This window comes from Cricetulus griseus, assembly GCF_003668045.3.
Source record: "Cricetulus griseus strain 17A/GY chromosome 1 unlocalized genomic scaffold, alternate assembly CriGri-PICRH-1.0 chr1_0, whole genome shotgun sequence".
In the NCBI taxonomy this organism is placed as follows: Eukaryota; Metazoa; Chordata; class Mammalia; order Rodentia; family Cricetidae; genus Cricetulus; species Cricetulus griseus.
Genome location: NW_023276806.1, coordinates 35357617 through 35383494, shown reverse-complemented (window position 1 = coordinate 35383494; position 25878 = coordinate 35357617). Strand labels below are relative to the sequence as shown.

General features: G+C 43.2%; 1 protein-coding gene across 3 annotated transcripts in view; it reads right to left on the bottom strand.

Moving 5' to 3' along the window:
• The window catches only part of Synpo2 (synaptopodin 2), a 154994-nt gene that overhangs the window by 23112 nt on the left and 106004 nt on the right, over nt 1-25878 (bottom strand). The window contains exons 2-4 of one of the 3 annotated variants that reach the window (XM_027395656.2): nt 21884-22035; nt 17458-18251; nt 12996-15190 (exon numbers count right to left, since the gene is read on the bottom strand). In XM_027395656.2, the coding sequence (XP_027251457.1) occupies nt 12996-15190; nt 17458-18251; nt 21884-22035 (3141 nt within the window). Of the gene's footprint in view, nt 1-7822; nt 15191-17457; nt 18252-21883; nt 22036-25878 lie in introns of those variants that run through there. The other 2 variants (XM_035451675.1, XM_035451676.1) reach the window with 2 other exon arrangements.

Below are 25878 nucleotides of genomic sequence, written 5' to 3'. Positions count from 1 at the left end.
CAAAACAAAGAAAAAGAATATTTGCAAAATAATTTCATTTTAGAGAAAAAGCAATTCTATAATGCAGGTAGGGATTTTCAAATGACTGATCTATTTTCTGAATAGACGAAGGGCCACCAAGGAGGGACAGGATTAAGCGAATATATAACGGCAGTCTTGATCCTGTGCTTTCCAAACATTGGTAAGATATTTGGACATGGTATGTTGGCTGTGTAGTGCAGGCTGGCTTTGAACCTGAAATTCTCTTGCTTCCCCTTCCCAAACACTGGGATTATAGGTGTGTGCGCTGCTCAGGGCTGGAAGCAGCTGTCTCAGAAAATGAGAAGCAGTCACCTCACTTCTAGAAATCTGAATCCACTATGTTGTCTGTCTCAGTCTTACTAATGTCTTAGGAGGTATTAGAATGCCAGCATACTTATTGAACTTTTAAAGGTTCGTTCATTGTTTTACTTTATGTGTGTGAGTTTTTTGCCTGCCTATATGTATGCACACATGCACATGGCTACTACGTGGAGGTCAGAAGTAGGCACTGGATCTCCTGGAACTGGAGTTACAGTCAGTTGTGAACCACCCTGGGGGCACTGGGAATTGAACTTGGATCTTTTGTAAGGGCAACCAGTACTCTTAACTGCTGAGCCAATACTCCTGTTCCCCTTACCTAGATTTTAAAATTGGAGAAGACTATTTAATTTTGTGTTTGGCACTAGCTGTTATTACATAGTTTTTTTTTTTGGTTTTTTTTTTTTTTTTTTTTGGTTTTTCCAAGACAGGGTTTCTCTGTGGCTTTGGAGGCTGTCCTGGAACTAGCTCTTATAAACCAGGCTGGTCTTGAACTCACAGAGATCCACCTGCCTCTGCCTCCTGAGTGCTGGGATTAAAGGCATGCACCACCAACACCCGGCCTATTACATAGATTTTTAATGAACACACAAAACTGTAGAGTGTGATATTATATGCCCATATCACAGCAAAAAATTTGTCAGAGTAAATTACTAACACCCACACCTGCCTGCAAGGTTATACACCTGCAAGCTTTACAGTAAGTGGGATATAAAAATGTAAAGATGAATCCACTTTTTTTTTTTTTGCCTGAAAAGGACAAACATAGCAGAGGGAAAGGTAAGACCTATATGATGTGGAAGGTTGTGCCCTCCTGTGTCCTCAAAGAGGAAGGGTTTAAATACTGTTCCCTGCACTCACAGAGCATGCCAGTCATTCTGGACTGATGGCTGCTGTCATAAAACACCCCTCACCCCCGATACTCTTGAGTTTCCAGTGCTTTCCTAGGAGGTGAAGAACTTCGTTTCTCACACCCATTCCTTTGGCTTCTGTCTTCAAGTTTGCATTGGTTTGGGTATAGTATAAATATTTATTGAGAACCATGTTTTCCACTTTCAATATTAATTTTTTTAAATGTATGGGTGAATTTACCAAAACATTTAGAATAATCTACAATTATTACATCAGTATTCCGAGCCAATTTGGATGGGTAATTTTAGCCTGAGATGACAACTTCTAAAGCTAACAAAAGGTCTAAGTTTTCGGAAGTACAGAGGGAGAACGTAGAGAGAAGAAACAGAAATTCCCATGTACACATGTCTGAAATACTTAATCAACTGTCCGTAAAAAAAAAAAAAAAAAGAGAGATTGTCCTTCTAAGTGATAAAACCATGCTCTATTTCTGAAAATATTTACTCATCCTTGACGAGCAGCAAAAGGATCTGATAAAATCAGATCTCGAAGCTTCTCCTACCCTTCAATAAAACAAGGACAACACCAAAGTCATTTGCTGAGCCACAGCTTTGGAATGGCCCCCTGGGAAGCTCTGGGAGTGGGGCAGAGTCTGCTGCCACCTGGTGGACATTAGGCATCGCGTTTGCTTTAGCGCCTCTCTTCAGCCTCAGAGCGATGGGGGACAGCCCCAGTGGCCTGGCTGTCCCTAAGGAGGGGAGCTCACATAATTGACAGACGTTAGAAATGAGTTTTATAAAATGTGGTGCAGAAGCAATTAGTATCAAAATCACCTGTCGGTGTGTTAGATGACAAATTCCTACTCCCACCCAGATCCAGCAAATGAGTGGCTAAGGTGGGGCCCACACCAATCTATTCCTCTGGGAATGGAAGTTGGAAACCGTGAAAGAGAGCCTGACATGGTGGCTCACTGTGACATCTCACAGAACCCACGGGATTCCTTGGTGTTCCCAGCATGCTGGGCCACAGAATGAGACCCTGTCTCCAAAACATAAAACAATCCCCATCAAAAACCCTAAATAAATAGAAACACCGAAAAGGTAACACTTTACTCAAACAAATGTGCTGTGTGCAAATGAATTAATCTCACTGCGTTGGTGAAGTGCCAAATTAAAATGAAAATCCAATGTTTGGAGTGATGCATTTACTTAGTTTCAGTGTCACTCATGGAACTGTGCTACTTTCAGCCGGTAGTTCCTGGCTTGGTTTTGTTTGAGACAGGGTCTCATGAAGTCCAGGTCAGCCTCTAAACTCCCCTGTAGCTGCGGGTGACCTTGAACTCTGTTACTACCTCCACCTACCCCAGGCTGGATTACCAGTTTGCACCATTAAGCTGGCTTCCGCAGGCATTTCCTAACAGATGCCAGCATCTATGGAGCTCATAATAGACTATGGTAAAGAATTACGGCTAGCCAAATAGGACACACACCAACAAGCAGGTCATGTGGCCAGGTCACCATCCACTGATGCTGTGTGTGACAGAAGGAGGGGGAAGAAAGAAGAGGAGGAGGAGGAGCAACAATAACAAAGGAAGGGGAAGAAGGAAGAGAAGGAAAGAGGAAGGAAGGAAGGAAGGAAAGAGGGAAGGAAGGAAGGAAGGAAGGAAGGAAGGAAGGAAGGAAGGAAGCAAGGGCCCTTATCCTGAAGGACTGATTCACAGCTTCCATGGCCTGCTTTCTCCTGTCTAGCTTGTTCTGTAGTGAATCTTAAGGAGGAGAGCATGGCTGCTGAGGGCATTTATACATTTAAAATACACTAGAAGAAAAATGACTAAGGAGAAGCCAATTCAAGACCTAGTTGTGACTTTTTTGATTTTTGTTGTTGCTGTTCGGACCCAGTTGTGTTTTGCTTTTAACTGTAACTAGATGCCACACAACGAAAACTAAGTAATGTCAGTTTAACTACATTTGAAACAAAAAGTACTCTGGATCCAAATAAAAATTCCACATCGAAGCCTGTTTTGATTTGTCATTCCTTTAAAGATCAAGTCTTCTAAGCTCTGACTTCTGCTTCTGACTCAGAAACATTCTAAAAGTTCCAGAAAATCCACAAAAATTCCCTGGGCTGTTAGGTCTCTCCCTGTATCGCTTCTGAGACTGGTTCCCTGCCTTCTCTGGAGCTGGGTGCTTGCTCTGAGGAGGCCTGAGTTTCACTGTGGTTTTGGAAAGCAACCATACCTCTGAGGCAAGGAACATAAGTACTGCAGTATGGGTCTGGCTGTTGACCCTTTGTCCTTGGAGGGAGCTGCAGGAGGCCTAAGACAGTGAGGGAACCGTTCAATGGATACCCTCAGCACCGAAGGCATGGGATAGCATTGGGAAAGGAGTGCCGAAGTGTTCCACTTTCTGTATGAGGGGCTTCAGTGATCCTACAGGACCTTATTCAGAATACCGCTTACTCTACTTTGAGAATACATTGGACTTTTAAATATCTCTCCCCAAAGAGTACTCTCCATATTGCTAAGTACACCACATTTGCTCTATTGATAGCATTATTTTCAATTAAACATTATCTCACAATATGATCTCAAAAATTCATCATGGTCTCATCTTTGTACTCCCTGAAACTATGCCAGCATACCTGAGGCTACAAAGCAGAACAATGAAAAGCATGCTGAGCAGAGAGCAAACATACAGGCGGAGGTGGGGGGTGAGGGTGGGTTTGGGGGCAACAAACATGGGTAGCTGAAGCACTAGATGAGCTCAGAGCACTGCAAGTTTCAAGGATATCCTGGGCTACAGACCAAGAAAAAAAATCTAAAGCAAACAGCAACATAAATCAATGACGACCTCTCAAATGTTTTGGGGATTAGATTTCTGATGTCAATAGAAATCTAATTAGGTTAGATTCAAATTCCCTGTGTAGCTGAGGATGACCTTGAACTCCTGCTCTTCCAACTTCAACCTTTCAAGAGCAGGCATTGCAAGCATGTAACTAGCACACACAGTTTTTATACAGTGCTGGGGAGTGACCCCAGGGGCTTGTGTGTGCAGGCAAGCATTCCACTAACTGAACCACGTACTTTCCCATGTGCTTCTGCCTTTTCCCCTCCAGCTGTGACAGTTGGCTTTAAAAAACGAGATCCATACTAGCAATCTTGTCTGGTAACATTTCCCTGTGAAGTTCTTGAAACAGCAACTCTTGTTTGCAATGGGAGTGTTGTTAATAGAAATAAAACTGTCTAGCACTTACTAAGGGATTTCCATATGCTAGGGGGTTGCTCTATAGAGATACTGCACTCATTGATATAATCTTCATTTCATAACTGAGATACTGAGGTACGGAGAGGTAGAATCATTTGTTTAAAACCTTGACACTAACAAGAAACAGGACTGGATTAAGATGAAGGCACTTTGGCTCCAAGCACACACTATTTTTTTTTTTAAGAATTACTTATTTCCTGTGAGTTCGAGGCCAGTCTGGTTGCCAGAGTGAGTGCCAGGATAGGCTCCAAAGCTACACAGAGAAACCCTGTCTCGAAAAACCAAATAAATAAATAAATAAATAAAAGAATTACTTATTTTTATGTATAAGCCTGCCAGCATGTGTGTCTAGGTACTGCATGTGTGCAGTACTACCAGAGGCCAGAGGAGGGTGCTACATCTCCCTGGAATTGGACTTAAGAGTTGTTAGGCATGCCATGTGGGTGCTATGATTCAAACTCTGGTCTCCTGGAAAAATCAACCAGTGCTCTCAACCTCTAAGCCATCTCTCAAACCATGAAGGACACACTCTTAACCACTATAAAATGGGCCTCTGGTCTGGGAATGGTGGCCTACACTTGACATCTTAGCACTCAGGAGGCTGAGGCAGGAGGATCACTGAAAGATTGTAGGCTAGCCTGGGCTCTGCAGTGAGTTCCAAGTCAGTCAGGGATACACATCGAGATTCTATCTCAAATATAAAAATCGAGGAAGGAAAAGTGCCTCTGTGTGCTCAGGGTATACATGCATTGTCTCATGCAATCCCGTGTGGAATTCACTTCAGACAGCAGTTCTCAACCTATAGGTTGTGACCCCTTTAGGGGTTGCATATCGGATATCCTACATATCAGATATTTGCATTATGACATTACAGTTATGAAGTAGCAGTGAAATAATTTTATGGTTGAGGGTCACCACAACCGGAGAAACTGTATTAAGGCATCACAGCATTAGGGAAATTGAGAGCCTCTGTTTAAGAAGTGATTGTCTTTTTATCATCCCAAATCAAACCCTATTTCCTCCCCAGCACTAGGGCTGGAACCCAAGGCCTCACACTCTCTGGGCAAGCACTGTGCTATTGACCTATATCCCACCCTCAAATCACTGCTTCTTTTTTAATTCACAAATTTGGGGGAATTTTTGTTATTTAGTGTCATCTTCACTAAACTTTGAGATTTTTCTTTCTTCACTGTTTTCGCTTGGTTCTTTATTGTCGTGGCTCCAATGCACAGCTCCAGTAATGAGACTGGAATTGGTGGGAGTTTGAAGGATTTGGCCTGGCACGTTACCCTGAAATGTAAGGTGTAGGCTACTACAGTTGCTGGGAAGGTGCTGGCTACTACAGGGACTAAGTTTATGTGAACATGACCCTGGCTACAGTCATCTGGGACAAGTGACCCTCAATTGAGAAAATGCCCTCATAAGATCAGACTGCAGGCAAGCCTCTAGAACATCTTTAATTAATGATTGATGGGGAGGGTCCAGCCCATTGTGGGTGGTGCCACCCTAGGCTTGCTGGCCCTGGGTTCTATTAGAAAGCAGACTGACCAGGCCATGGGAAGCAAGCCAGTAAGCAGCATTCCCTGCCCCTCATGGCCACTGCACTAGCTCCTGCCTCTAGGTTCCTGCCCTGTGTGGGTTCCTGTCCTGACTCACTTTGGTAATGAATTACAGTGTGGAAGTGTAAACCAAATAAACTCTTTCCTCCCAAACTTGCTTTTGGTCATGGTGTGTCATTACAGCAGTAGTAACCCTTGCTAGGACAGGGATAGTTGTGTGCGTGCGTGTGTGTGTGTGTGTGTGTGTGTGTGTGTGTGTGTGTGTTTTGGGGGAGGTTGTCTTCCAATGGGGCCTGCATAGAAGGAAGGGATTGAGCCTTCCATGTACATATAGGGTGGCTGCTGGCTCAACCGGAAGTGTTACTCTCACAGATCCCAGTAGTAAGTAGCAGTTTTCTTTGAAACCCTGAAAACTGGTGAGTCCTTTATCATTATTCTGCTCAGAATTTTTGTTGAAATGCCCAGAGTTATGGGTTTCAAAATAACCCAAGTTTGGTGACTACCTAGTAGGAACTGAACTACAGGTAGTCTGGATGGCATAAAGCCAAGGGATGCTTCCCTTTCTTTAGTCTCCACATCTACTCGTGTGTGCTCCCCTCCCCAACATGACGAAGCCTCTTTTCAGATCCTGTTAGGTTTTATTTTTATTTTACTTTACTTTTTCCACTCCAGGGATTGAACCTGGGGCCTCATACATGCTAGGCAAGCCATCTACATCTGAGCTACGTCCCCAGCCCCCACTCTGCTTTCTAAAGTGCATCCCTTGCCTGGCCAGAAATGTAACCTCATCACACACACTCAGTATCAGAGCCATCTTTTTTCTTTTGTCTTATAATAGATATTTCTCAGAGACTTATTTCCATTTCCAACAAGTTGTTGTAGTATATAAATGCATCAACTATTTTATGATGAGAGTAGGATCCTTCCTAATGTCACTCATTGTATCCAAAGCCATTTTATACAGCACAAGCAACTGTATGGTGAATTTGCTTGCCCAGTAGACAACTAACAGGTCTTATGGAGTGACACAGCCCAGGTGGAAACCATACAATCTTGTATGGCGGGTACAGCCTTGGCTGGGAGGCATGTAGTAGCTAAGCCTCGTCCACTACCCAAAGCTCAGAACTGACACAAAAGCTTCATTAACTCTTCTGAACCCAAGAAAGAACTGAAACATCTTAGAGCTTGGTGGGTAGATCTAAGTGGTAGAGACCAGGGAAACTTTTCATTTTTATTCCCCTTGTTTCACCTCCCATCTGACTGTTGGCCTCTGTGAGTTTCAGGTTCTGCATAAAGCAGGAAAACACCTTTATTCTTGGGGGTAATTCCAAGACGTAAATGTAGTGTGGCTGGAGAAGGCAGGCTGCACACTGAGTTATCCTGGGCATGCCAGCTCATAGTGCACAGACTAGGGCAAGGTCTCTAGCCTTTGTCCCTTGGAATCCCATCTACAGTCCAGGAAATGGGCAAAAAAAATGCTACGCCCTTACCTGGACCACTGGTCAAAGGGATAATATATGAAGGCTACTCAGCAGCTCCAGGGCTAAAGGCTTTAAATTAAAAGTATTATCACCACAGTTTACACAAATATTTCACAGACTGTCTGACACTTAGTAGGTGATTAATATGTAATTCTCCCGCCTACCTTCTACCTTCTACCTAGTCCTCAGAAGCTGTGACCCTGTGTGACTGGCTGCCCCAGCTCTCTAACTGTCATCCTGATTTGAACTGATAGTCTTCATTCAGGGGTGCCTGGTGTGTGAAAACATGGTTCCCTCACCAAGTGCAACAAAACACAACACCGTACTCTTTGATGTCAACTTCCAAGAGGGACATCTTTCTGTTTATTCCTACAGTGCACATTTCTTTCTCGTGCAGGGCCAACTACAGTCCTTTGCCTTTAAACTGTTTCTCATGCACATACCAGGAATGTTTTTTTATGGAGCAGAGGAGGCAGGAACTGAAGGCTCTGATTTTTGCAGTGTGCTTTGAACATCTCTGAGTGTTCCCATTAGCAGAGGGAGGTTGAAGGTTAGGTCTTGGGAGAACTTGCTGAGGTTCTCTGACTAACATTTCAGTAGCAAGCATGAGATAAACAAAGACCACCACAAGGATCTTCATATGTTAAAAAAAATCAAAACAGTGAAAAATACAAGCAAACACAGATGTGTGTGTCCATAATGAAAAAATCACTTACAGGGTCCAGTGGAAGCCACTCTCTTCTTTCTCCTAATTGTACTCTGTTAGCTCCCAAACTTCTGGCAAAATCAGTCATCTAGTAAGTGTCTGACATGATTTGACTTTTTTTTCCTCACAGTGATCTGGGGGACTGAACCTGGGGACCTACACCTACATACCTGAGTGACACCCCCAACCCCGGATTTGACAATGTTCAAATTAAAGTTCTCTTCATTCCATTGCCTCTGAGTAGTTCTTTGATTTCTGGGTGCCAAGCAGTAGGCTGGTGTGCACATATCACATGGACACACACTTTAACAACTTTGGAAATAGGCTTCACTTGATCTTGTCAAGGAAACAGTTGCCTCTCAGTGGTCCTGTGGGGGAATGGAAGCTCACAGGGGAATAAGTGGTGTCTGGTCATCCAGCACTTTGCCTGGTGTCTGAGTCCTATGGGAATTTACTGGTCTGCTTTGTGGCTGGAGGCCAACCCTGGTATGAAGTCAAGAGAAGAATTTCAACTCGGCATTTTCCCAGAATACTTGTTGACTCCACCAGCAGCTTTGAAGTGTTCACAAAAGTCTTTGTGTTCCCCCAGAGTCCAGTACAAGACCAGAGAGGGTCAGTGTTTCTGGGAATATTGGTTGTTGGAATTTATATATTTTTCTCATGATATATATATATATATATATATATATATATATATATTATTCAACAACTGTGCTTTCAGGAGAGTTGACTGTGTTCCCCACATTTCCTTTTGAAGGCAGGTCAAGGATTGAGCATTTCAGAAAACAGTCACTTCTTGATGACCTTCTTGATAGTGAGGGCTTGTAAGAGAGTGCCGCTGACACTGAGGAGCTCACCCTTAAGATGCTTGTGGGTTCTGTCCTAAGTGACTGAGGTGACACCCAGTAGGTACTGACCACCCAAGTCTGGTGCTCTGAATAGCATTCCTGGAAGGGGCCCAGAGAGCTTTGTGCTTTCAGAGGTAACATCCTCTTAGTATTCTCTGCCCCAGTGACTTCCATCAGCCTCACATATTAGTGTGTTCCTTTAAAAGAGGATCATTTGTTTTTGACATCACAGATGTGACCTATTGATGCTAGAATATAGTTTGTGGGATAATCCACAGCTGTTCTACACCGAGAGAACTTAGCAATAACTAAAACAGCATACTTCATCTGTGAGTTGAGACCCCTTTGGGGGTTGAATGACCCTTTCACAGAGGTTGAATGTCAGATATCATGCATATGAGATATTTACATTATGATTCGTAATGGTAGCAAAATTACAGTGATGAAGTAGCAACAAAATAAACTTTATGGTTGGACGTCATCACAATATGTGGACCTATATTAAAGGGTCACAGCATTAGGAAGGTTTCGAACCACTGATCTAGAATAAAAGACATCAGCTTATGTTAAGTAACTATTTGTAACACATTTTCCTGTGCTTAGAAATCTATTGCTTCTTGTGAATATTAAATGGGATGTTGATGGGTGTTATTGTCAACAATCATTGTAGATAGTGCCATTTTACGAGTTCTAGGACGATTGGCCAAATGTGCATTTTAAAATATAGCTATAAAACCGTGACACTAAATAGTCTAAATACATGCACTGTGTCTTATCCTTTCCCAGAACACGACTATTATGGAAGTATTAAAGATAGGTTAGTGAGTGCTCTTAGGCTAAGGTGTCAATGCACTTCCTCCAGAGGTGGGGGAATGCTGAGCTTGTATTTGCATAATACCTGCTTTCCTCCTAGGATCTTCCATTTCACACATGAATTCACTTTCCACAGCACCATGTTCCTCCTGGGAAGAGGGGCTTGAGGCATTATAAAGTGTAAGCTCTCAGAAGGGGAATTTAGCATACTCTCAGCCAGTCAGTGGCTGAGATTACCTCCATGAATAGAGCCTACAATGGATCCATCTGGCCACTGTTCTTCAGACACCCAATACAAGGCACACCCAGGGATCCACTATTGCTGTTGTTGACGACAAAAACTGACATCATGAAGGGACAAGGAACAAGCAAAACAAAACAAAAACCAACCAACAAAAAACAAAAAGAAAAGAAAAACGGGAAAGTGCTTTTCCAGATTCCCCACCCAGCCAACCAGCTGATCCCACCAACAACCTCCACCTAAGCAAAGCCAGGACTCAGATTTAAAAGTTGGTGCAGCAGTGGTTAGATGCCAAAGTTCTAATCTCATACCTGCCACACTGACAACCCTGCCACAGCAGAGCACACATGGCTCCTTGGAGGAGGGAGAAAAGGGGGAAGCCCATCTTCCTCAGGAAGTTGGCTTGGTCTCCTTCTCATACTGGTCTTTGGAGAGTTCAACCAAATTTCCACTCAGGGACCTTGTGGTACTGAATGAGGTCTCTGCTCCATCCATTAAAAACTGCAGATACTGAGTCTGTATGCTTGGCATGTTTCTTAGAGGGGTTTCTAAACCTGCAAGCAATCTCCAGATAAGACAACGTAGCCATGTTAGCTGTGTCTTCAGTTATGAAGTGTAAACGGTGGCTCTGCCAAGACCACCGGTCAATAGGAAACAGCAAGGCCACTCCTCAAGGACACTGCACACCACAAACCACTGCATAACTGTGGATACTTTTGGGTTACAACTAGCCAGAGCACTTTCAGACCATTGATTTCAAATTAACTTCCTGTTATTCATGGGGCAGCTCTATACCTTTTCTTCTAACTCATGCTATGTTAAAAATGCAAAGTTATGCCACACAGGGTGGTGAACACTTTTAATCCTAGCAGAGGTTGGTGGGTTTCTAAGTTGAAGGCCAGTCTGGTCTACACAGTAAGTTCTAGGACAGCCAGGTCTACATAGAGAAATTCTGTCTCAAAAAGGCAAAAACAAAATAAAAAGCTAAGCTATCAAAATGACCTCTTCCCATTTCATATGAAGAAAGGATTTTTGGTTGTTCCATAGTGGAAAAACAGTACCAAAAACAAACAAACAAACAAAAAACCCATGGCATTTAACAAACGACGAATCTTCCTGATTAATTCCCATAAAAGCAAACAGAGACCAAATCACTCCATATAGTTGCATCACCAAATGCAACAGGAGGTTGTCTAGAGTGAAGCAGGATGGTGAGCCCCACCGCTCTGTCCCTGACCCACTGCTCCCTATGTTTTGGAAGTACCTATGACTGACAGTTTTACAATGGATGACCCCCAAAAGAAAGGATGCCTTCCAAAGGGAAATTCGGATGCTATAAGAGAAACATTAGAGAAACGATTAAGATCAGAGCAAAGTCGTACACGAAGCCTTGAAGGAATACATACAGTGGACAGATAAAGAAGGAAGTATTTTAATAGGATTGTAGAATACAGCAGAATGGCAGCGACAGCAGCAGACAGGAATACAGGTATCTTGAGACTGAAGTCTTACTGTGTCCTCTCAAACCGGGAAAATCATGAAATCTCTCGGCACATCTGTCTCCTCCACAAAGCAGAGGGTTTCCCCTGGAGCTGTCATAACTGCTTTGCACTCCTCTACATTAACCCATGTTGACTATTTTCCATGGTTGGTTGCACTCGGACTTAAAATAGATATGAGAAAGGTCTTCAGGTTTGCGATCAGTGCCATTATTAACCTCCTATCCAGCTGGATGACAACATGGTGTGCAAGCAATCCAACTTTACAAGGTAACCTTGTTCAAACTATGCTGGCTCATCAAATATAAATAAGAAAATAAAGGTACAAGAATAGAATTGCAAGGGACAGTGGAGGAAGCACATGCCAAAGAGCAAATTGAACAGGAGAAGAAAATCTGTGATGTCACCCAGACAGGCTCCCAACGGTTCTTGTTTTGTCTCCATGCACCAGCTCCTGTGGTCAGTAACCCCTCCAGTCCCAATTATGTGGCTTCTCAAAGTAAACCAATAGCCAAGCGTGACTTCATGCCCATCCTCCTTTTGATGTTATGTCATTCTATTGTGCTACCCTTTGCCTCAGCTCAGGAAAACAAACAAGTGCTTTCACTGGCAATGGGAGAGACACTCAACAGTTCCTTAAGGAACTGGGGTGGGACCATGGAAATCCACATCTGAGGATAAAGAGAATTCTCTCCCTATCCTAATTACTTCATGTATATCTTCCGAAATGAGTCAATGTGTGTGAGAACATCTAGACAAGGGCCCAATACAGGGTAAGCGCTCTGCCTCTAAGGCCCTCCTTACAACCTATTGCTAAGTTACACAAATCCCAACAAGTCAGAGTCCCTTCTCTGTGACGGCAAACAGGCGTCTGAGGTGACTGGGCAGAGCTGATCCTGTCCTCCAGAGATTTCCTACTTCTTTAATAGCAGAAATAGAACTAAAGAGTGACTTGAAGGGAATCTCAGTCATCATGTTATATTTTCACCCCATTTGAGCCCCTTCACTCCGGGAACACAGCAATGTTACGGAAGGGCTGTGCCTCCAAGCTTGGTTATCCTCATCACTGTCCTGTGGGCTAAAGCCTAAATCCTAAGTATCCTGCTTACTTGATGTAATGGCACATGCCTATTTGGGGATATCACAGATAGTTTTATGTGTGCAAAGAAAATAAATATATTTTAAGTCAAACTGAGTTGGGGTTTTGACCCAAAAACATAATATTATGTTTCTTGGACCCAGGTTGGGAGGTAACTTTTCTGAAATTAATTAAGTAAGCTGAAGATTGGCTAAGCATTCTTGGGGACTCAACACTGCAAACGATTCATTTCAAGCAAAGTGGACACTCAGCTTCAGCTACGAGATCACTCTTCCACGACAGATGGTTTCCACACCTGTACTGTGACACCACTTTTCTTGGCTGAGAACTTCGGCCTTGGTGCCACAAAATACGACGAGGAAGCTGATTCTTGCTTTGGAGAGCTGGGAACACTCACAGGCACTGGGGATGCACTGACAGGTGAGGTGGCCTCGGCGAAGAAGGGGGGCTGAGAGGTATAGGCCGGTACCGAGTACACAGACGAAGCCTGCGCATTGGTGGGAGAGCCAACATTCACCTGTCGGGGAGGAAGGGCTTGCTTCATGGCCAGGGCTGAACTGACCTTGACCGTTGACTTTTGAGGGAGGCCATCCTTCGAATCGGGAGGTTGAAAGGTAAACAAAGATGAGTTGAGCTGATACGGTTGGTGCTTCATGACATCCAATGTGTTAAGAGGCTTCTTGCCCTTTTTCTTGCTCGTTTTGGAAGCCTGCGCAGCCGGTGGCTGAGACTTGATAGCAGCCAGTGGGTATGAGGGGGAATGGATAGGATTGTAGGCCACAGGAGGGGGTGCTCGAACATTAGAGGAGTACTTCCAACTGGCGGGCAGGGATGGAGTGGGAGACTGGGCCCGAGCTGTGTGGGCCTGGACTGTGTCGGAATCCACCACGTACTTCTCCATCCTAGACTGCCTTTTAGCGAAGAGCTGGGCTCCTTTCCCACTCATTCCAGGAAGCTCATTGGATGGTCCTCCGGCACCAGCAGGAGCCGCATTCACTTGTGTGGGTGCTGATAGCTTGGGTGTGTAGTTATGACTGACTACTGCTGCTTGGGGCCCTTTGAAGGGACCAGCCAGGTTCAGTGCGCTCGCAGGCCGGCCAGGAGGGCAGGAAGGCTGAGCTATTTTGATGGACGACACAGCTGTGACCTGCGGTGGGTTCGGTAGACTGGGTGTAGAGAAGGCAGGGCGCTGGGCTGGGGCCACTCCTGGAGACCAGACTGGAGAAACTGGGGTTACTGGTTGGGAGGAGGAGGACTTGACCGCAGGCTTTGGAGCAACGGGAGGTGGGGTCTTCTGTTTGGCAGAACTTTGCATGAAGTTACAAGCCTCTGCGCCTAAGCTGAGGTAGTCTTCTTCAGGCCCAGAATCCCCTCCAGCTCCAGTGCCTCGCTTACCTTCTGTATTTTGAAGAAGTGACAGGAGCTCAGGGTTGGGGCTCACTTTGGTTTCTTTAAACGTAAACATGGGTTTTGTTGTGCCTCGTCTTTTGGCTTCCTGCAGTATTCCCGTTCTTTTCGCTGGCACTGCGATCCTCTCATCTCGGGAAGCTATTTGCTCAGATGAATCATAGAAGGCTGGTTGTGACCATGGAGCAGGCTGGGGCCATGGAGGGGGCTGTGCGGGGCCAGTGATTGGACTTGAGACCCCTCTGGAGAAGGCTTCAGGTGGAGGTGAGACGGCGGAGTAAGGTGGCGGAGCAGGGAAGTCGGAGATGGGACTTGTCACACTCCGCGTTGGGGAGAAGGGGGCTGCTGTCTGGTTCAAAGTTCCCAGGAAGGGCTTGGCGGTTCTATTCATAGGGATCACCCTCTGGGCCCCTGCTGTCTCAGCCACTCCACTGAAGCCATTCTGTTGTGGCATGTTGCCAAGACTATGCCCCATCTGGATGGAGCTTTCACTCACAGAGCTCTGCATTCTCACTGATTCCTCTTCCTGCCTTTGATAAGAAGTCACGGTTCTCAGAGTATCCGTCTGCAGCCCATCTGGTGGTCCTCTGCCTGGCACGGCACCCGTTTTCTCCTCTTCATTTTGGGCTGTGAACTGTTCCATCCTCTCTCTCCTCTTAGCAAACATGAGCGCTCCCTTGCCTGTGGTGTCTGGCAGCATCTCCATCTTGTCCCCTCGGTTCAGTTTCTTTTCAATGTCCACCAGTCCAGAATCCCAATCAAAGTTCACAACTTGTGCGTTGTCGTCAATGTCGGACAGTAACTCCTCATCCACTTCTGACTCGCTCGTTCCAAGAAATGCGACTTCACTTATCTCGTCCTTCTCACCTTCTTCCTGGTCCTCCGCCTCCTCCTCTCGTTCAAGCTCGCCAGTACCGTAACTGACTAGGGTGTACTTCCGGGCCCTCCGCCTCCGCTTCTTAAACATCAACACCCCCTTGGAGTTGGGGTTGGGAGCATCCGTTAGAAGGAGAGCGATGCTTTTGCATTTAGACTTAGCTTCTTTCACTTGTTTTTCAGACAGACTCTCACTCCTCCTGAGCCCTAGGGAAAGAACACAGATTGTATTGAATTGATGAATGCAAAGAACAAGGCACAGAAATTGACTCTCAACGGGGAAAATTAATGAATGTAAAAATTCTTATAATTGGGTGCTGACATTTGAAGGAATCTAACTCGTGTATTTTTCATTCATTCTGCCCCCACCCTCTGTGCTCTGGGAGTGCATATATGATCAAGCACTGAACCACACCACTTTTCATTTCTTTTCAAATTTGCACTTAAATAGTAGTAATGTATACCCCAATTCAACATCTTGTTCCATATACTCACCTAAACACAGCTTTATGTATGTTGACTTACATAAATTAAAGTATGAAACTTTAAAAAAAAATAGGTTGGGAAGTGCCCGTTAATAGGCTATGGTTGTATTAAAAAGAATATACTTTAGGAATGTAATACGTTTTGAAAACAAGATGCAGTTTGTACTGCCATATCTAAAGGCAAAATGTTAAAATGGAATGCTTCAATGTATTGCCTTTAAATACTTAAGTTTCATTTTCACTCTGACAACCACCTCAAATCTTTCCATTGAGCTATTGAATTAATATGAATTCACAAGAGTGAATTAATAATTGACAGCATTGAGTTAATAATTGTTTTTCAGAGTATTAGTACATTATGAAGACCTATCATAAACTCTAGGTTCAGCACTAGCTACACAATTCTGAAAATGTAATAACAGTCTCTTATAAATACAACCTTGCTTTAGTTGCAGAAGGAATAAGTGTAAACCTTGGGAAGTCTAAAGATTATCAGACTTGAAGCCTTTCAAACTAACACTGAAACTGATGCAGCAATCATGCTATTTAAAAAAAATGTGACAGTTTTAAAAAGACAAATTTTATATTTTCATTTTATTGTTATAAAGAGCTATTGGAAAATGAATTTATAGCATCAATTAATTATAGCTATCTTTAATGAGTATGACCTACAAATACATTTTATAATATCTTGAGTTAACTGAAGATGTCAGAAAAATAAGATATTTCATGATGGAAACCATTTTTGTTGTTAAAAGTTAGACTCGGTTAATAAAAAAAATAGAACAAGAGAAAATAATTTTAGAGTAACCTTACAGATATTTTTCTGGTGATCAAATATTGTGCAGACAAAATAGTTGAAAATCTGGCCATTATTAAATATGACTAGTGATATTACAGCTTGTTATTAAACTGACAGTAACAACTGCCCAGTTGTCTTTTCTCTGCCAACATGTGGACTATGTGCATGCTGTCATAGCACTCAGGGTTGATATGCTATATATGTGAGGGTGCCTAAGGGATAAGGCGCGGCTACCGGCACTTGCCAACAGAGCTACAAATGGCTGTGCTAAAAATATGCACCCAAAGGAACAACAAGGGCTACCAAGCTGATGTATGACTTTGGGTAACCAAGCTCATTGCTATTGTGTACAGTCAGCCTTTGCATCCTCCAGGTAAACCCAAAGCTAGTAAACTTAAGAAAAAGAACTATGTATAGGAAAGAAAATATAGTAACACTTAACTGCAATTCTTGACCTCATTCTATTTGTGACCTTAATAACCCAGATAAAACAAAATGCCAGCAGAGGCCTTGCATTAAGCCCCATTTTTGGTGGGGGAACACAGAGCTGCCTGTGCATGGCCCTGGAGACCAAGCCTGGAAGTGAAGCACTGCCACCTAGTGAGGCTTACACCCCGGCAAGGATCATGTAACCACTGGGCATCACACATGCCCTTGTCCATCAAACACTTCTGCAAGCATCATCAAGCCGCAGAATGCCTTTTTCTTTTTCCTTTTCTTTTTGTCAAAAATGAAACTCCACTTTTAATATCAGTGTGGAGCCTGCGTTAAAGGCACTTTGGAAAAAGGAGGAACTGTTTTTGTCATTTAAACTTAGTCCACTTAACTTCCAATACGCTTCAGAGTATTTTAACACGAAATGTCATAACATGCTTCAACAAATAAAAGAGGAATATTTCATATTTCTTTAACAGTTCCTGCATCTTTGGGGATAAAATGAAGTTTCTGAAAGACATTTCAGTCTAATATGAAGTTGAAAATTACTGCTTCCAATTCCGAAACTGATATGCTCCAAACTATTTATATTTGATATTTTATGCATTAATTAAAACATTAAAGACAGTAGAAAGATATGAGAAGAATCTTTTTTTTAAAAAAAATTCATGCAGTCCAACTAGCAAAATACTGTAAAATGCCAGCTCCCCAGCCAGCAACCCCCAGCGGCCCCCACCCACAGCAGGACTTACGAGCATGTCGTGCCCTGTGCTTGTGTGGTCTGCTGTGATCCTTCTCTGAGCGCTGGTCTTCCCCGTGCTCGGTGCCTTCTGGTGAGACCGCAAAGGAGACCAGAGAAGGAGGTGCTTCTGACCGCCCTCCTTCCACCCCAGAAGCCACACACCCCTTTCCTGCCTGCAGCCTGCACTCTTCTGCCTTCTGCCTGTCAGAGCACTCAAGAATCACTTCCACCTGGGGTAGCCCTGTGCCTCCTGCTTCTCTTCCTTGGATCACTCTCAACTCCCGGCCACTGGAGGTCTGGATTGTTGTGCTGGACGGCTGAGAAGTGCCTGCTTCCCCAGGAGCAGAGATCGAATTTATGTGGACAATCCTTTCGTGTTGTGAACTCCGGTCTGGGTCAGGAGACTCGGATTTTTCATTTCCCTGGAGAGCTACTATAGGGCCACTAGTGTATTGATGTCTGTCCTTTGAGAGGGACAGCTGTAGCTCAACCACACGACCTGGCTGGCCTGCTTCTGTCTTTTCCCTTAGGATGACCTCTTCTACCAAGTGTTGTTCTTGGGAGCCAAGCATCTGGGGAATTTTCTCTCCTGTTGTGCATTCCGCATAACCCCAATCATTTCCTTGGACCTTGGTTAGGGGAACTCTACTTTGGACTGGAGCAAGAAAGAGGTCTTTGCTCTGGGTCTTTGTGGCTGGAAGAATCTGCAGCGTGGTAGTTTCCATGGGCCCCTCATGTGGAAGATCTTGATGGTTTACATTTTCTGTTTCAGAGCCCAAAGTCTCACTTGTGCCACTACATGGTCTGCATACAAAAAAAGAAATCCAAACAGTTAAGTCAGCTGTGTCCCCCCTCCCAAAGGGTTTCCCAACATTTATGATGTCTCATGCACGGTTCAATAAAAATCCCCCAATAACTCCACTATATTAGAAAATAGAACTTGGCAGCATATCCTCATGACCACTAAAAGTCATCAAGATAAAATTGTCTTTCAAGAACAAGAAAAATACTTACAAAAAATTGAAATCCAAACCCATCTTTAATTCAGCCTTTATTTGTAAAAAGCACAGAGTATAGCTATGTGTGTGCCCCTTATTTGAAAATGTTTGGGTTTTCTCAACGAACTATTTTTGCTGTAGGTGACCAGGACCTTCAGTGCCTTGTGGAGTAAGCTTTGGCCTAGACATAATCAAGTCACAGAGACACATCCAGAGCTTCAGATCAACCTTAAACCATGAATAATTTTTATCCATGGTATATGTTTGAAAGGATGAAATGGAAATCCATTTCTAAGCTCTAGTGAGCATAGTAGACCCCAGCCCAGATCTCCTATGTAAAAAGCAATCCTTTCTATGCTGCAACAAATTGCTAAGTCATAAGGTATTTATAATGTTTCTATTTGCACTTGTCCCTTCCAGAATTTTCCTTGTAGAATCTCTGTCCTCACACTGATTCTCCTCTTATGCAAACTTATCCATTCACAGTCAAGTTTGCATATGTATTTGTGAGAAGCAATGGCATTTCAGGAGTCAAACAACTTCTTTCCAAATCTCCAAGCTCTAGGCCCGTTTATAAGAGAAGTGTCATTCACAAAACAGCTGTGGGAGATGCTTTCATTTCTCATACTTGTGGAGTTTTCAAGCAGCAGTAGCTCTCTCTCTCCCCCTTCTTGTTTCCTGGGAATGGATCCTGACTAGTGCAGGGATCATCCACACAAGGGGTGGCTACTTCTCTTTTACTCAAAGGAATTTACTCTGCAATTGTGTGTAAGTGGAATTTCAGGCCAATGTACAAAATGTTTACCTCTAACTGTGATTTTGACTACATTTAGAAAAAAACAACAAAAATCAAACCAATTTGGGCTGGAGAGATGGCTCAGTGGTTAAGAGCACTGCCTGCTCTTCCAAAGGTCCTGAGTTCAATTCCTAGAAACCACATGGTGGCTCACAACCATCTGTAGTGAAATCTGGTGGGCTCTTGCGGCCTGCAGACATACATACAGGCAGAACACTGTGTGCATAATAAATAAATAAATCTTTAAAAAAATAAAACCAATTGTTGCTTTCTCTATGCAAGCCATCTGAAAAGCTTCAAAATGGTATACTATTTAAAAATTATAGAAACAAAACAAAATAACATAAATATAAGCTAGTTGGTGGTGGTGGCACAGGCCTTTAACTCCTGTGGGATTATTCTCTTGGGAGGCAGAGGCAGGTGGATCTCTGAGTGAGAGGTCAGCCTGATCTACAGTGTGAGTTTCAGGACAGCCAGACTACAGGGAGAAACCCTGCCACAAACAAAACAAAACGAGCCAACCAAAACTACACTTTTTGAAACATGTTGTCAGCAGATTAGACTATTCACTTTTTGAGACAGGGTTTTTACAGTGTAGACCACACTGGCCTGGAATTCACTCCATAGCCTAGGCTTCAAATCATGAAGATCCTCCTGTCTCAGCCTCCTGAGAGTTGAGAATGTAAGCTTGAGCTAGCAGTACCGGCAGTTCATTCTCATGTAGGAAATGATGACCATCTCTATGCAACTGCATCCCAGAGTGCCAAACTTAGAGCGGTTTAATCTGGCAGAATGGATAAAGGTAGCTGAAATCACTTTGAACTATTTATGCATCAGTTATGCATCTGAGAAGAGAACAGTCTCAGTTCATTCTTGCCGTATAGATCGGGATACAGGCAAACAGGCCAGTGCTAATATTTCTTGTTAATTTAAGTGAAATTTATACACATGAATAAAAAATCATAAAGAATAAGAGGGAAATTTAAAGAGAGGGAAATATATACACACAGGTATTCAATCTCACCATTTGTACAATTAGAAAATCATTTGCTCTTGATTTTTTTTATGATTTTTGTAACATCTAAGGTAATAAAGATTCAGTATTAAAAGGCTGGCTTTTGTTTTGTTCTTAATAGAGTTAGCCAGTCATCTCTGGGTAATAAAGCCAAACTCTAACAGTGCTATGACTACTGAGGACTGCTTAGCCTCAGGGACATGTTCAGATGTCCACACTGCTGTTGCTTTGGGAGTTTCATTTGATTTCCATCAATTAACTATTTCTTTCTTAAAATGTTGGCTGATTTATTTTATTATTTTATGTGCACAAGTGTTTTGTTTGCATGGATATATGTATACTTCATTTATTATGCCTGGTGCCCTTGAAGGCCAGAAGAGGGCATCTGATCCCCTGGGACTGGAGTTACAGTTTTGAGCCACCATGTGGGTGCTGGGAATCAATCCATGTCCTATGCAAGAGCAAGTGGCCTTAGGCATTGTTCCAACTCTCCAGTCCAATTAACTGTCTCTTAGAAATTCAAAATACTTAAGAGAAAAACAAAACCAAACATGAGCCTAGCTATTCAGAGCAGCAGAGAACAAATGCATTAATTTCTGAAACGAGTTAGGTGCCTAAGGTTGAGCTTTGAAACAAATGTTTTCTTATGTGATAACATCATAATGGAAACAGGAACCAGTAGAACATGTCCCAGACTAGTGTGTTCCAGAGAAACTGGCCTCCTTAAGTCAGTAAAGGCACAAAGGGGGAATAAAGTAAAAAAGATTGACTCCTATTTGTATGTAGACTCTGCAGATGGGGAAGCTGGAAGCCCTCAAACATTTAGCAGACTTACTCAGAATGGGGCAAATGCAGGAACAATGCTCCCTTGGCAGCCTGATACATTGTTTGAATTGTTTCTGCTAATTTTTGTTTTTTAAATAGTTACTTTTTCATTGGTTACTTTGAAAAGCAATAGGCAACATTATAAGTAAGTGGGATCCTAAGAGCTTGATGAGGAAATATTTACATACAATAGGCCTGTATTCATATATGCACTGCTCACACACACAGATTTATATATCATATGACGGTGTGTAGGGGGTGTTTCTTCTACACTGTAAATAACACTTTGACAGCACCAAATCTTTATCTAGCCTGCTCCTCCATACCCAAATATGGTTTTATTGTAAGTCCTGAGAAGTGAAAATCTACTTTTAAGCTTTTTGTTCCCCACCCCCAAGGCATCATCTTTTTATAAAAAGTTATTGTATTGGTCAATAGTTCAATGCACAATCATTTTCAATTCATCTTCAAATCTAGGAATTATAATCCTGACCTCTTCACCTTGAAAATGGTATTCTTAGGATTAGTACAATGATCTTTCTAAAAAGGTGGCCTAAAATACCTAAGATTTCCGACAAAGTGTTTGACCTAAATAATTTCAAGTTAAGTCTCAACTAGCCAGAAAGCCCCTTCGAATAGAATTGCTTGTTCTCAAACACTGTGGTGTTCTGTTTAGCTGTCCTGACTTTCTGTACAGTACCATGAACTCCCTCATAACTCATAGTACCTATGATCATAGACTCTATAGTCATTCCCACTTAGCTTCAAGAAACAAATACCTCATTCAGCCAATTTGCTTTACCTTTTAATAAGCAAGTGGAGAGAGTCCGTTATGCTCTCCATGAGCTTGATGACTTCTGGGTAGGTAAGGTCTGCACAAGGGTTGCCATTGATAGACACCACTTCATCCCCCTCACACAGGCCAGAGCCCGATGCTTTGCTCTGGCTTCGAATCTGAGTGAAGAAAAAAAAATGAGGCAACACTTAGCATCACATAACTGGTAGAAACTATGTCATCTTCTCCAAGGGATACACAAATAGGCCTGGAAATTAGGAATCCGACCCTGATTTTTACTTCATCTACTAACCTGTAAGTCCATCTTAAACACATCTTGCCTCCTCCCAAACACACACACACACACACACACACACACACACACACACACAGCATTTAACTGATAACATTGTAAGGAAATAGCAAACAGTCGAGACAAGCCATCATGAAGGAACCAGAATGAGAGAAGTAGAGAATGAGAAAGAATGGGGGAAAGACCCTAGATGTTTATTTATATTGATGCAGAAAGTGACCACAGGAGCTTGGAGCATCAGCTTCAGGAAGCAGATGATAGAGTTGGCAATTCAGACAGACAAAATGCTGAAAACCACCCCAGTACCCAAGGAGAGCATGTGACTGGGATATTAAAATGTAAGTCCAAAGAAGGAATCCTTGATTAAAATGAACTATTCAGCCAGGCATGGTGGCCAGTGCACTTCAGCCAGTTTGGTTCTAAATAGATTGTTCCGGGTCAGCTAAGGTGACTTAGAAATACCTTGTCTCAAAGCGAAAAGCCCACCTACCAAACCAACAGACAAACAAAACAATTAGTCAGGACATGGAATTCAGGACAAATTTTAGCAAAAAGACAAAATGATGACAATTAAAAATATAAAAAAAAATAAAAGTAACAGCCATGCTATATAAGGCCTGCACCACATTGTGCCATCATATGTGGTTGAAAAACAACTGGATACAAACCTAGAAGGGCACTAGAATATTAGCATATTAGATGGCAGAGGAGTCCCATCTGCTCCATAGTGAGCAGATGCTGGGGCCAGCATCCTAACTATGATCCCACTGAAAGGCTTCTTAACCCCAGCCTACCCTTTCAGGCCCATTTTCTAGCTCCCTTATGCAGTGGCCTCTGGAGACTCAGAGGCTGGACTCCCTTGCATTCTGACTTGTGATGGTTGGAGTTTGTCAGTAGAAAGCACTAGAATGAGTTCAAAGAGCGTGGGGACAAGACATAAGGATGTATGTCCTCCCCCTGGGTCTGCTGTGCTTTGATTTGGCAATGGCTCTGATCTTTGGTCTAGATAGTTCTAATTCTTGTCAGTCTGTCCCATGGCCTTAACTTTTGTTATGTTTTAACAACATGAACTGTCAACTTGTGTCTCTGGGCCTAAGGTTATCCAGACTAGAGTACCGGGATGGATTCTGAGTTTGGTACCCTTCATATTCCAGTCTTAGTCAGAGGTAAAAAGTCAGAGTTTTAAGCAGCTTTATGAGCTTGGAGAGCAAGATGAAAAACTGATTCTTGAAAGATAAGTAAGTCCCTAACACAACAGAGTTGTCTGTCATCCAAGCATGTGTTGCTCGGGAAACATGCAGTCCATCACTGTGCTTATGTTTGTCAAGCGGGGCTTTTAACGGTGTCAGTCTGAGTAAGCCAATGCACCAGCATGGGAGTCATCTGCATTCCTTCAGTGCCTACGTGACACATTCCCAACCAGTTACGGTGGCTGTGCTTCATAGCCTCCATGTTTGTCTGCAAAACACAACTGGTTACGCCCACAAGAACCACAGAAAGTCTGAGCCTGGGAGTGCAAACCTGAAATCCCAGAACTCTGCAGTCAGAGGCAGAAGGATTCCTATGAGTAAGACACTTCTCAAAGCAAATCAACCATGAACAAATGTTTAAGAATGGTAAAAAGATTCCTTGCCATGATGATTTTCTGAAAGGTTAATCTCTATTTCTCTTCCTCTTTAAGTTGGTTTTGATTTTACTTTTTGTTTTAGTTTTGGTCTTGGTGTTGTTTTTCTACCCTTTTTGTGCTTTTTTTTTCTTTTTATGAGAAATATGACATGAAGTTGGATCTGGGAGGAGTTGGGGGAGGGGAAAGAATATGATCAAAATATATTGTGTGAGAAGAAAAAGATAACAAAGAGCAGAATAGAACAGAGTGAAAAATGAAGCAAGGAAAAACATCAGTGTAAGAAGCAAAACATTCCCTGGATAGCATAGAAACTCAAATAAGATGGAGAAGGTGCCGGAGAAAATGCCTGGAATGCATGACAAAGGAAAAAGATGGAGTAAATCAACTCTCAGTGCAGAAGCCTGGCAAGGGTGATGATGAGACCACCTCATTCCTTCCCCTGCCTTCTAGTGTACTGTGTGTGTCACAGAGGCTGACAAGAAAAGTCAGTTTGCCCAGGCGCTCCTCACCAGCATAGCCAGCTTAGCAGGTACACCAGTAAGAAAAATTGTGTGTGTGTGTGTATGTATGTATGTATGTATGTATGTATGTATGTATGTATGTATCCATGAATTTACTTATTTACTATGAAACAGGGTCTCTTGTAGCCCAGGCTGGTCTTGAACTCCTGATCTTCCTGCCTCCACACCAGGCTGAAACTTGTATTTGGAACTGAGTCAAGACAAGAAGCATCCACTTGGGAGGTTCCTTTGGTTGATACTGGTCTATGGATGACATTTCTCTGCTTTCTCAGTTCCACGGCTGCATATTGAACCCTGGACCCTGCTGAATCCCATGAGCACCCGGTTCCTCATTTTCCTTTTTAAGCCAAGTGTTGCCAAAGCCTTGGTCAGTCCGTTCCTCCACACCCTTGAGGTTGCTTCTGGAGGCCCTTCCTAAACTCTACCCTTCCAGACCTGTCAAGAATTCAATGTGATAGATATTTATTGAATAAAAATCTCTTCCTTTTGGATGGTTGGTTGGTTGTTCTTATCCTTAGGAACAAGTCACCATAAAAGTAAAACACATTCCTGGTAGCAATTTTGGACATATTCCTAGAACAATAACTGTGACAAGATTGAAGGCCTTGATCCAGGGGGCTGTGTGCTTCCAAATCTGCATACCGATGGAGCTCCATGGGCAGAAACCATGCAGCAATGCAGCAGCTATGAAGGGAGACGAAGCCACTGCCGCACAGTTAGAAAACCCACAGCTACAAACATGGAATGGTATTTTTCACCTCTCTTCCCCCCTGAGAATGTAAACGCCCTAGCTTCTCCACAACACACAGATAGACAAGAGCCTGTGCCCACTGTGTCCCTGGGTATGTGTTTTTCTTCATTGCATTAAATCATGGAAGCCTGCACAGAGATTTTAAACTATACAGGCAGAAATGTTCAACTCCTTTCTAGTGGATCAACGACATACAGAAACTCATTTGCTCCTTCATTCCAGAGAACTAAAGGGGACGCTGGGCAACTGAAGGAGAGATTAGACCAGAGGCACACACACATAAGGAAACAAATTGAGGTGTAGCTGACCGAGCAAGTGGGAGCTCATGGACCCCAGTCTGACAGCTGAGGAACCAGCATAGGACCAAACCAGGCCCCCTGAATGTGGGTGTCAGTTGGGAGGCCTGGGCAGTCTAGGGGGCCTCTGGCAGTGGAACCAGTATTTAACCCTAGTGCACAAATGAGCTTTGGGAGCCCATTCTCTATGGAGGGATCCTCTCTCAGCCTAGACACATGGGGGAGGGCCTAGGTCCTGCCCCAAATGATGTGACAGACTTTCATGATCTCCCATGCAAGTGCTCACTCTCCCTGGGGAGGGGATAGGAGTTAGATGGGGAATGTGAGGACAGGAGGGAGAGGGAACTGGGATTGGTATGCAAAATAAGATTATTTTTAGTTTAAATAAAAATTAATAAAAAGGAAAAATTGAGGTTTTAATCCAGAGAAGTGAGAAGGGATTCACAGAACATGTCTTGAAGTAGAGAATTGGGATAAAAAGAGGAGCAGTCACTTTATCACAAAGCTGAGATGA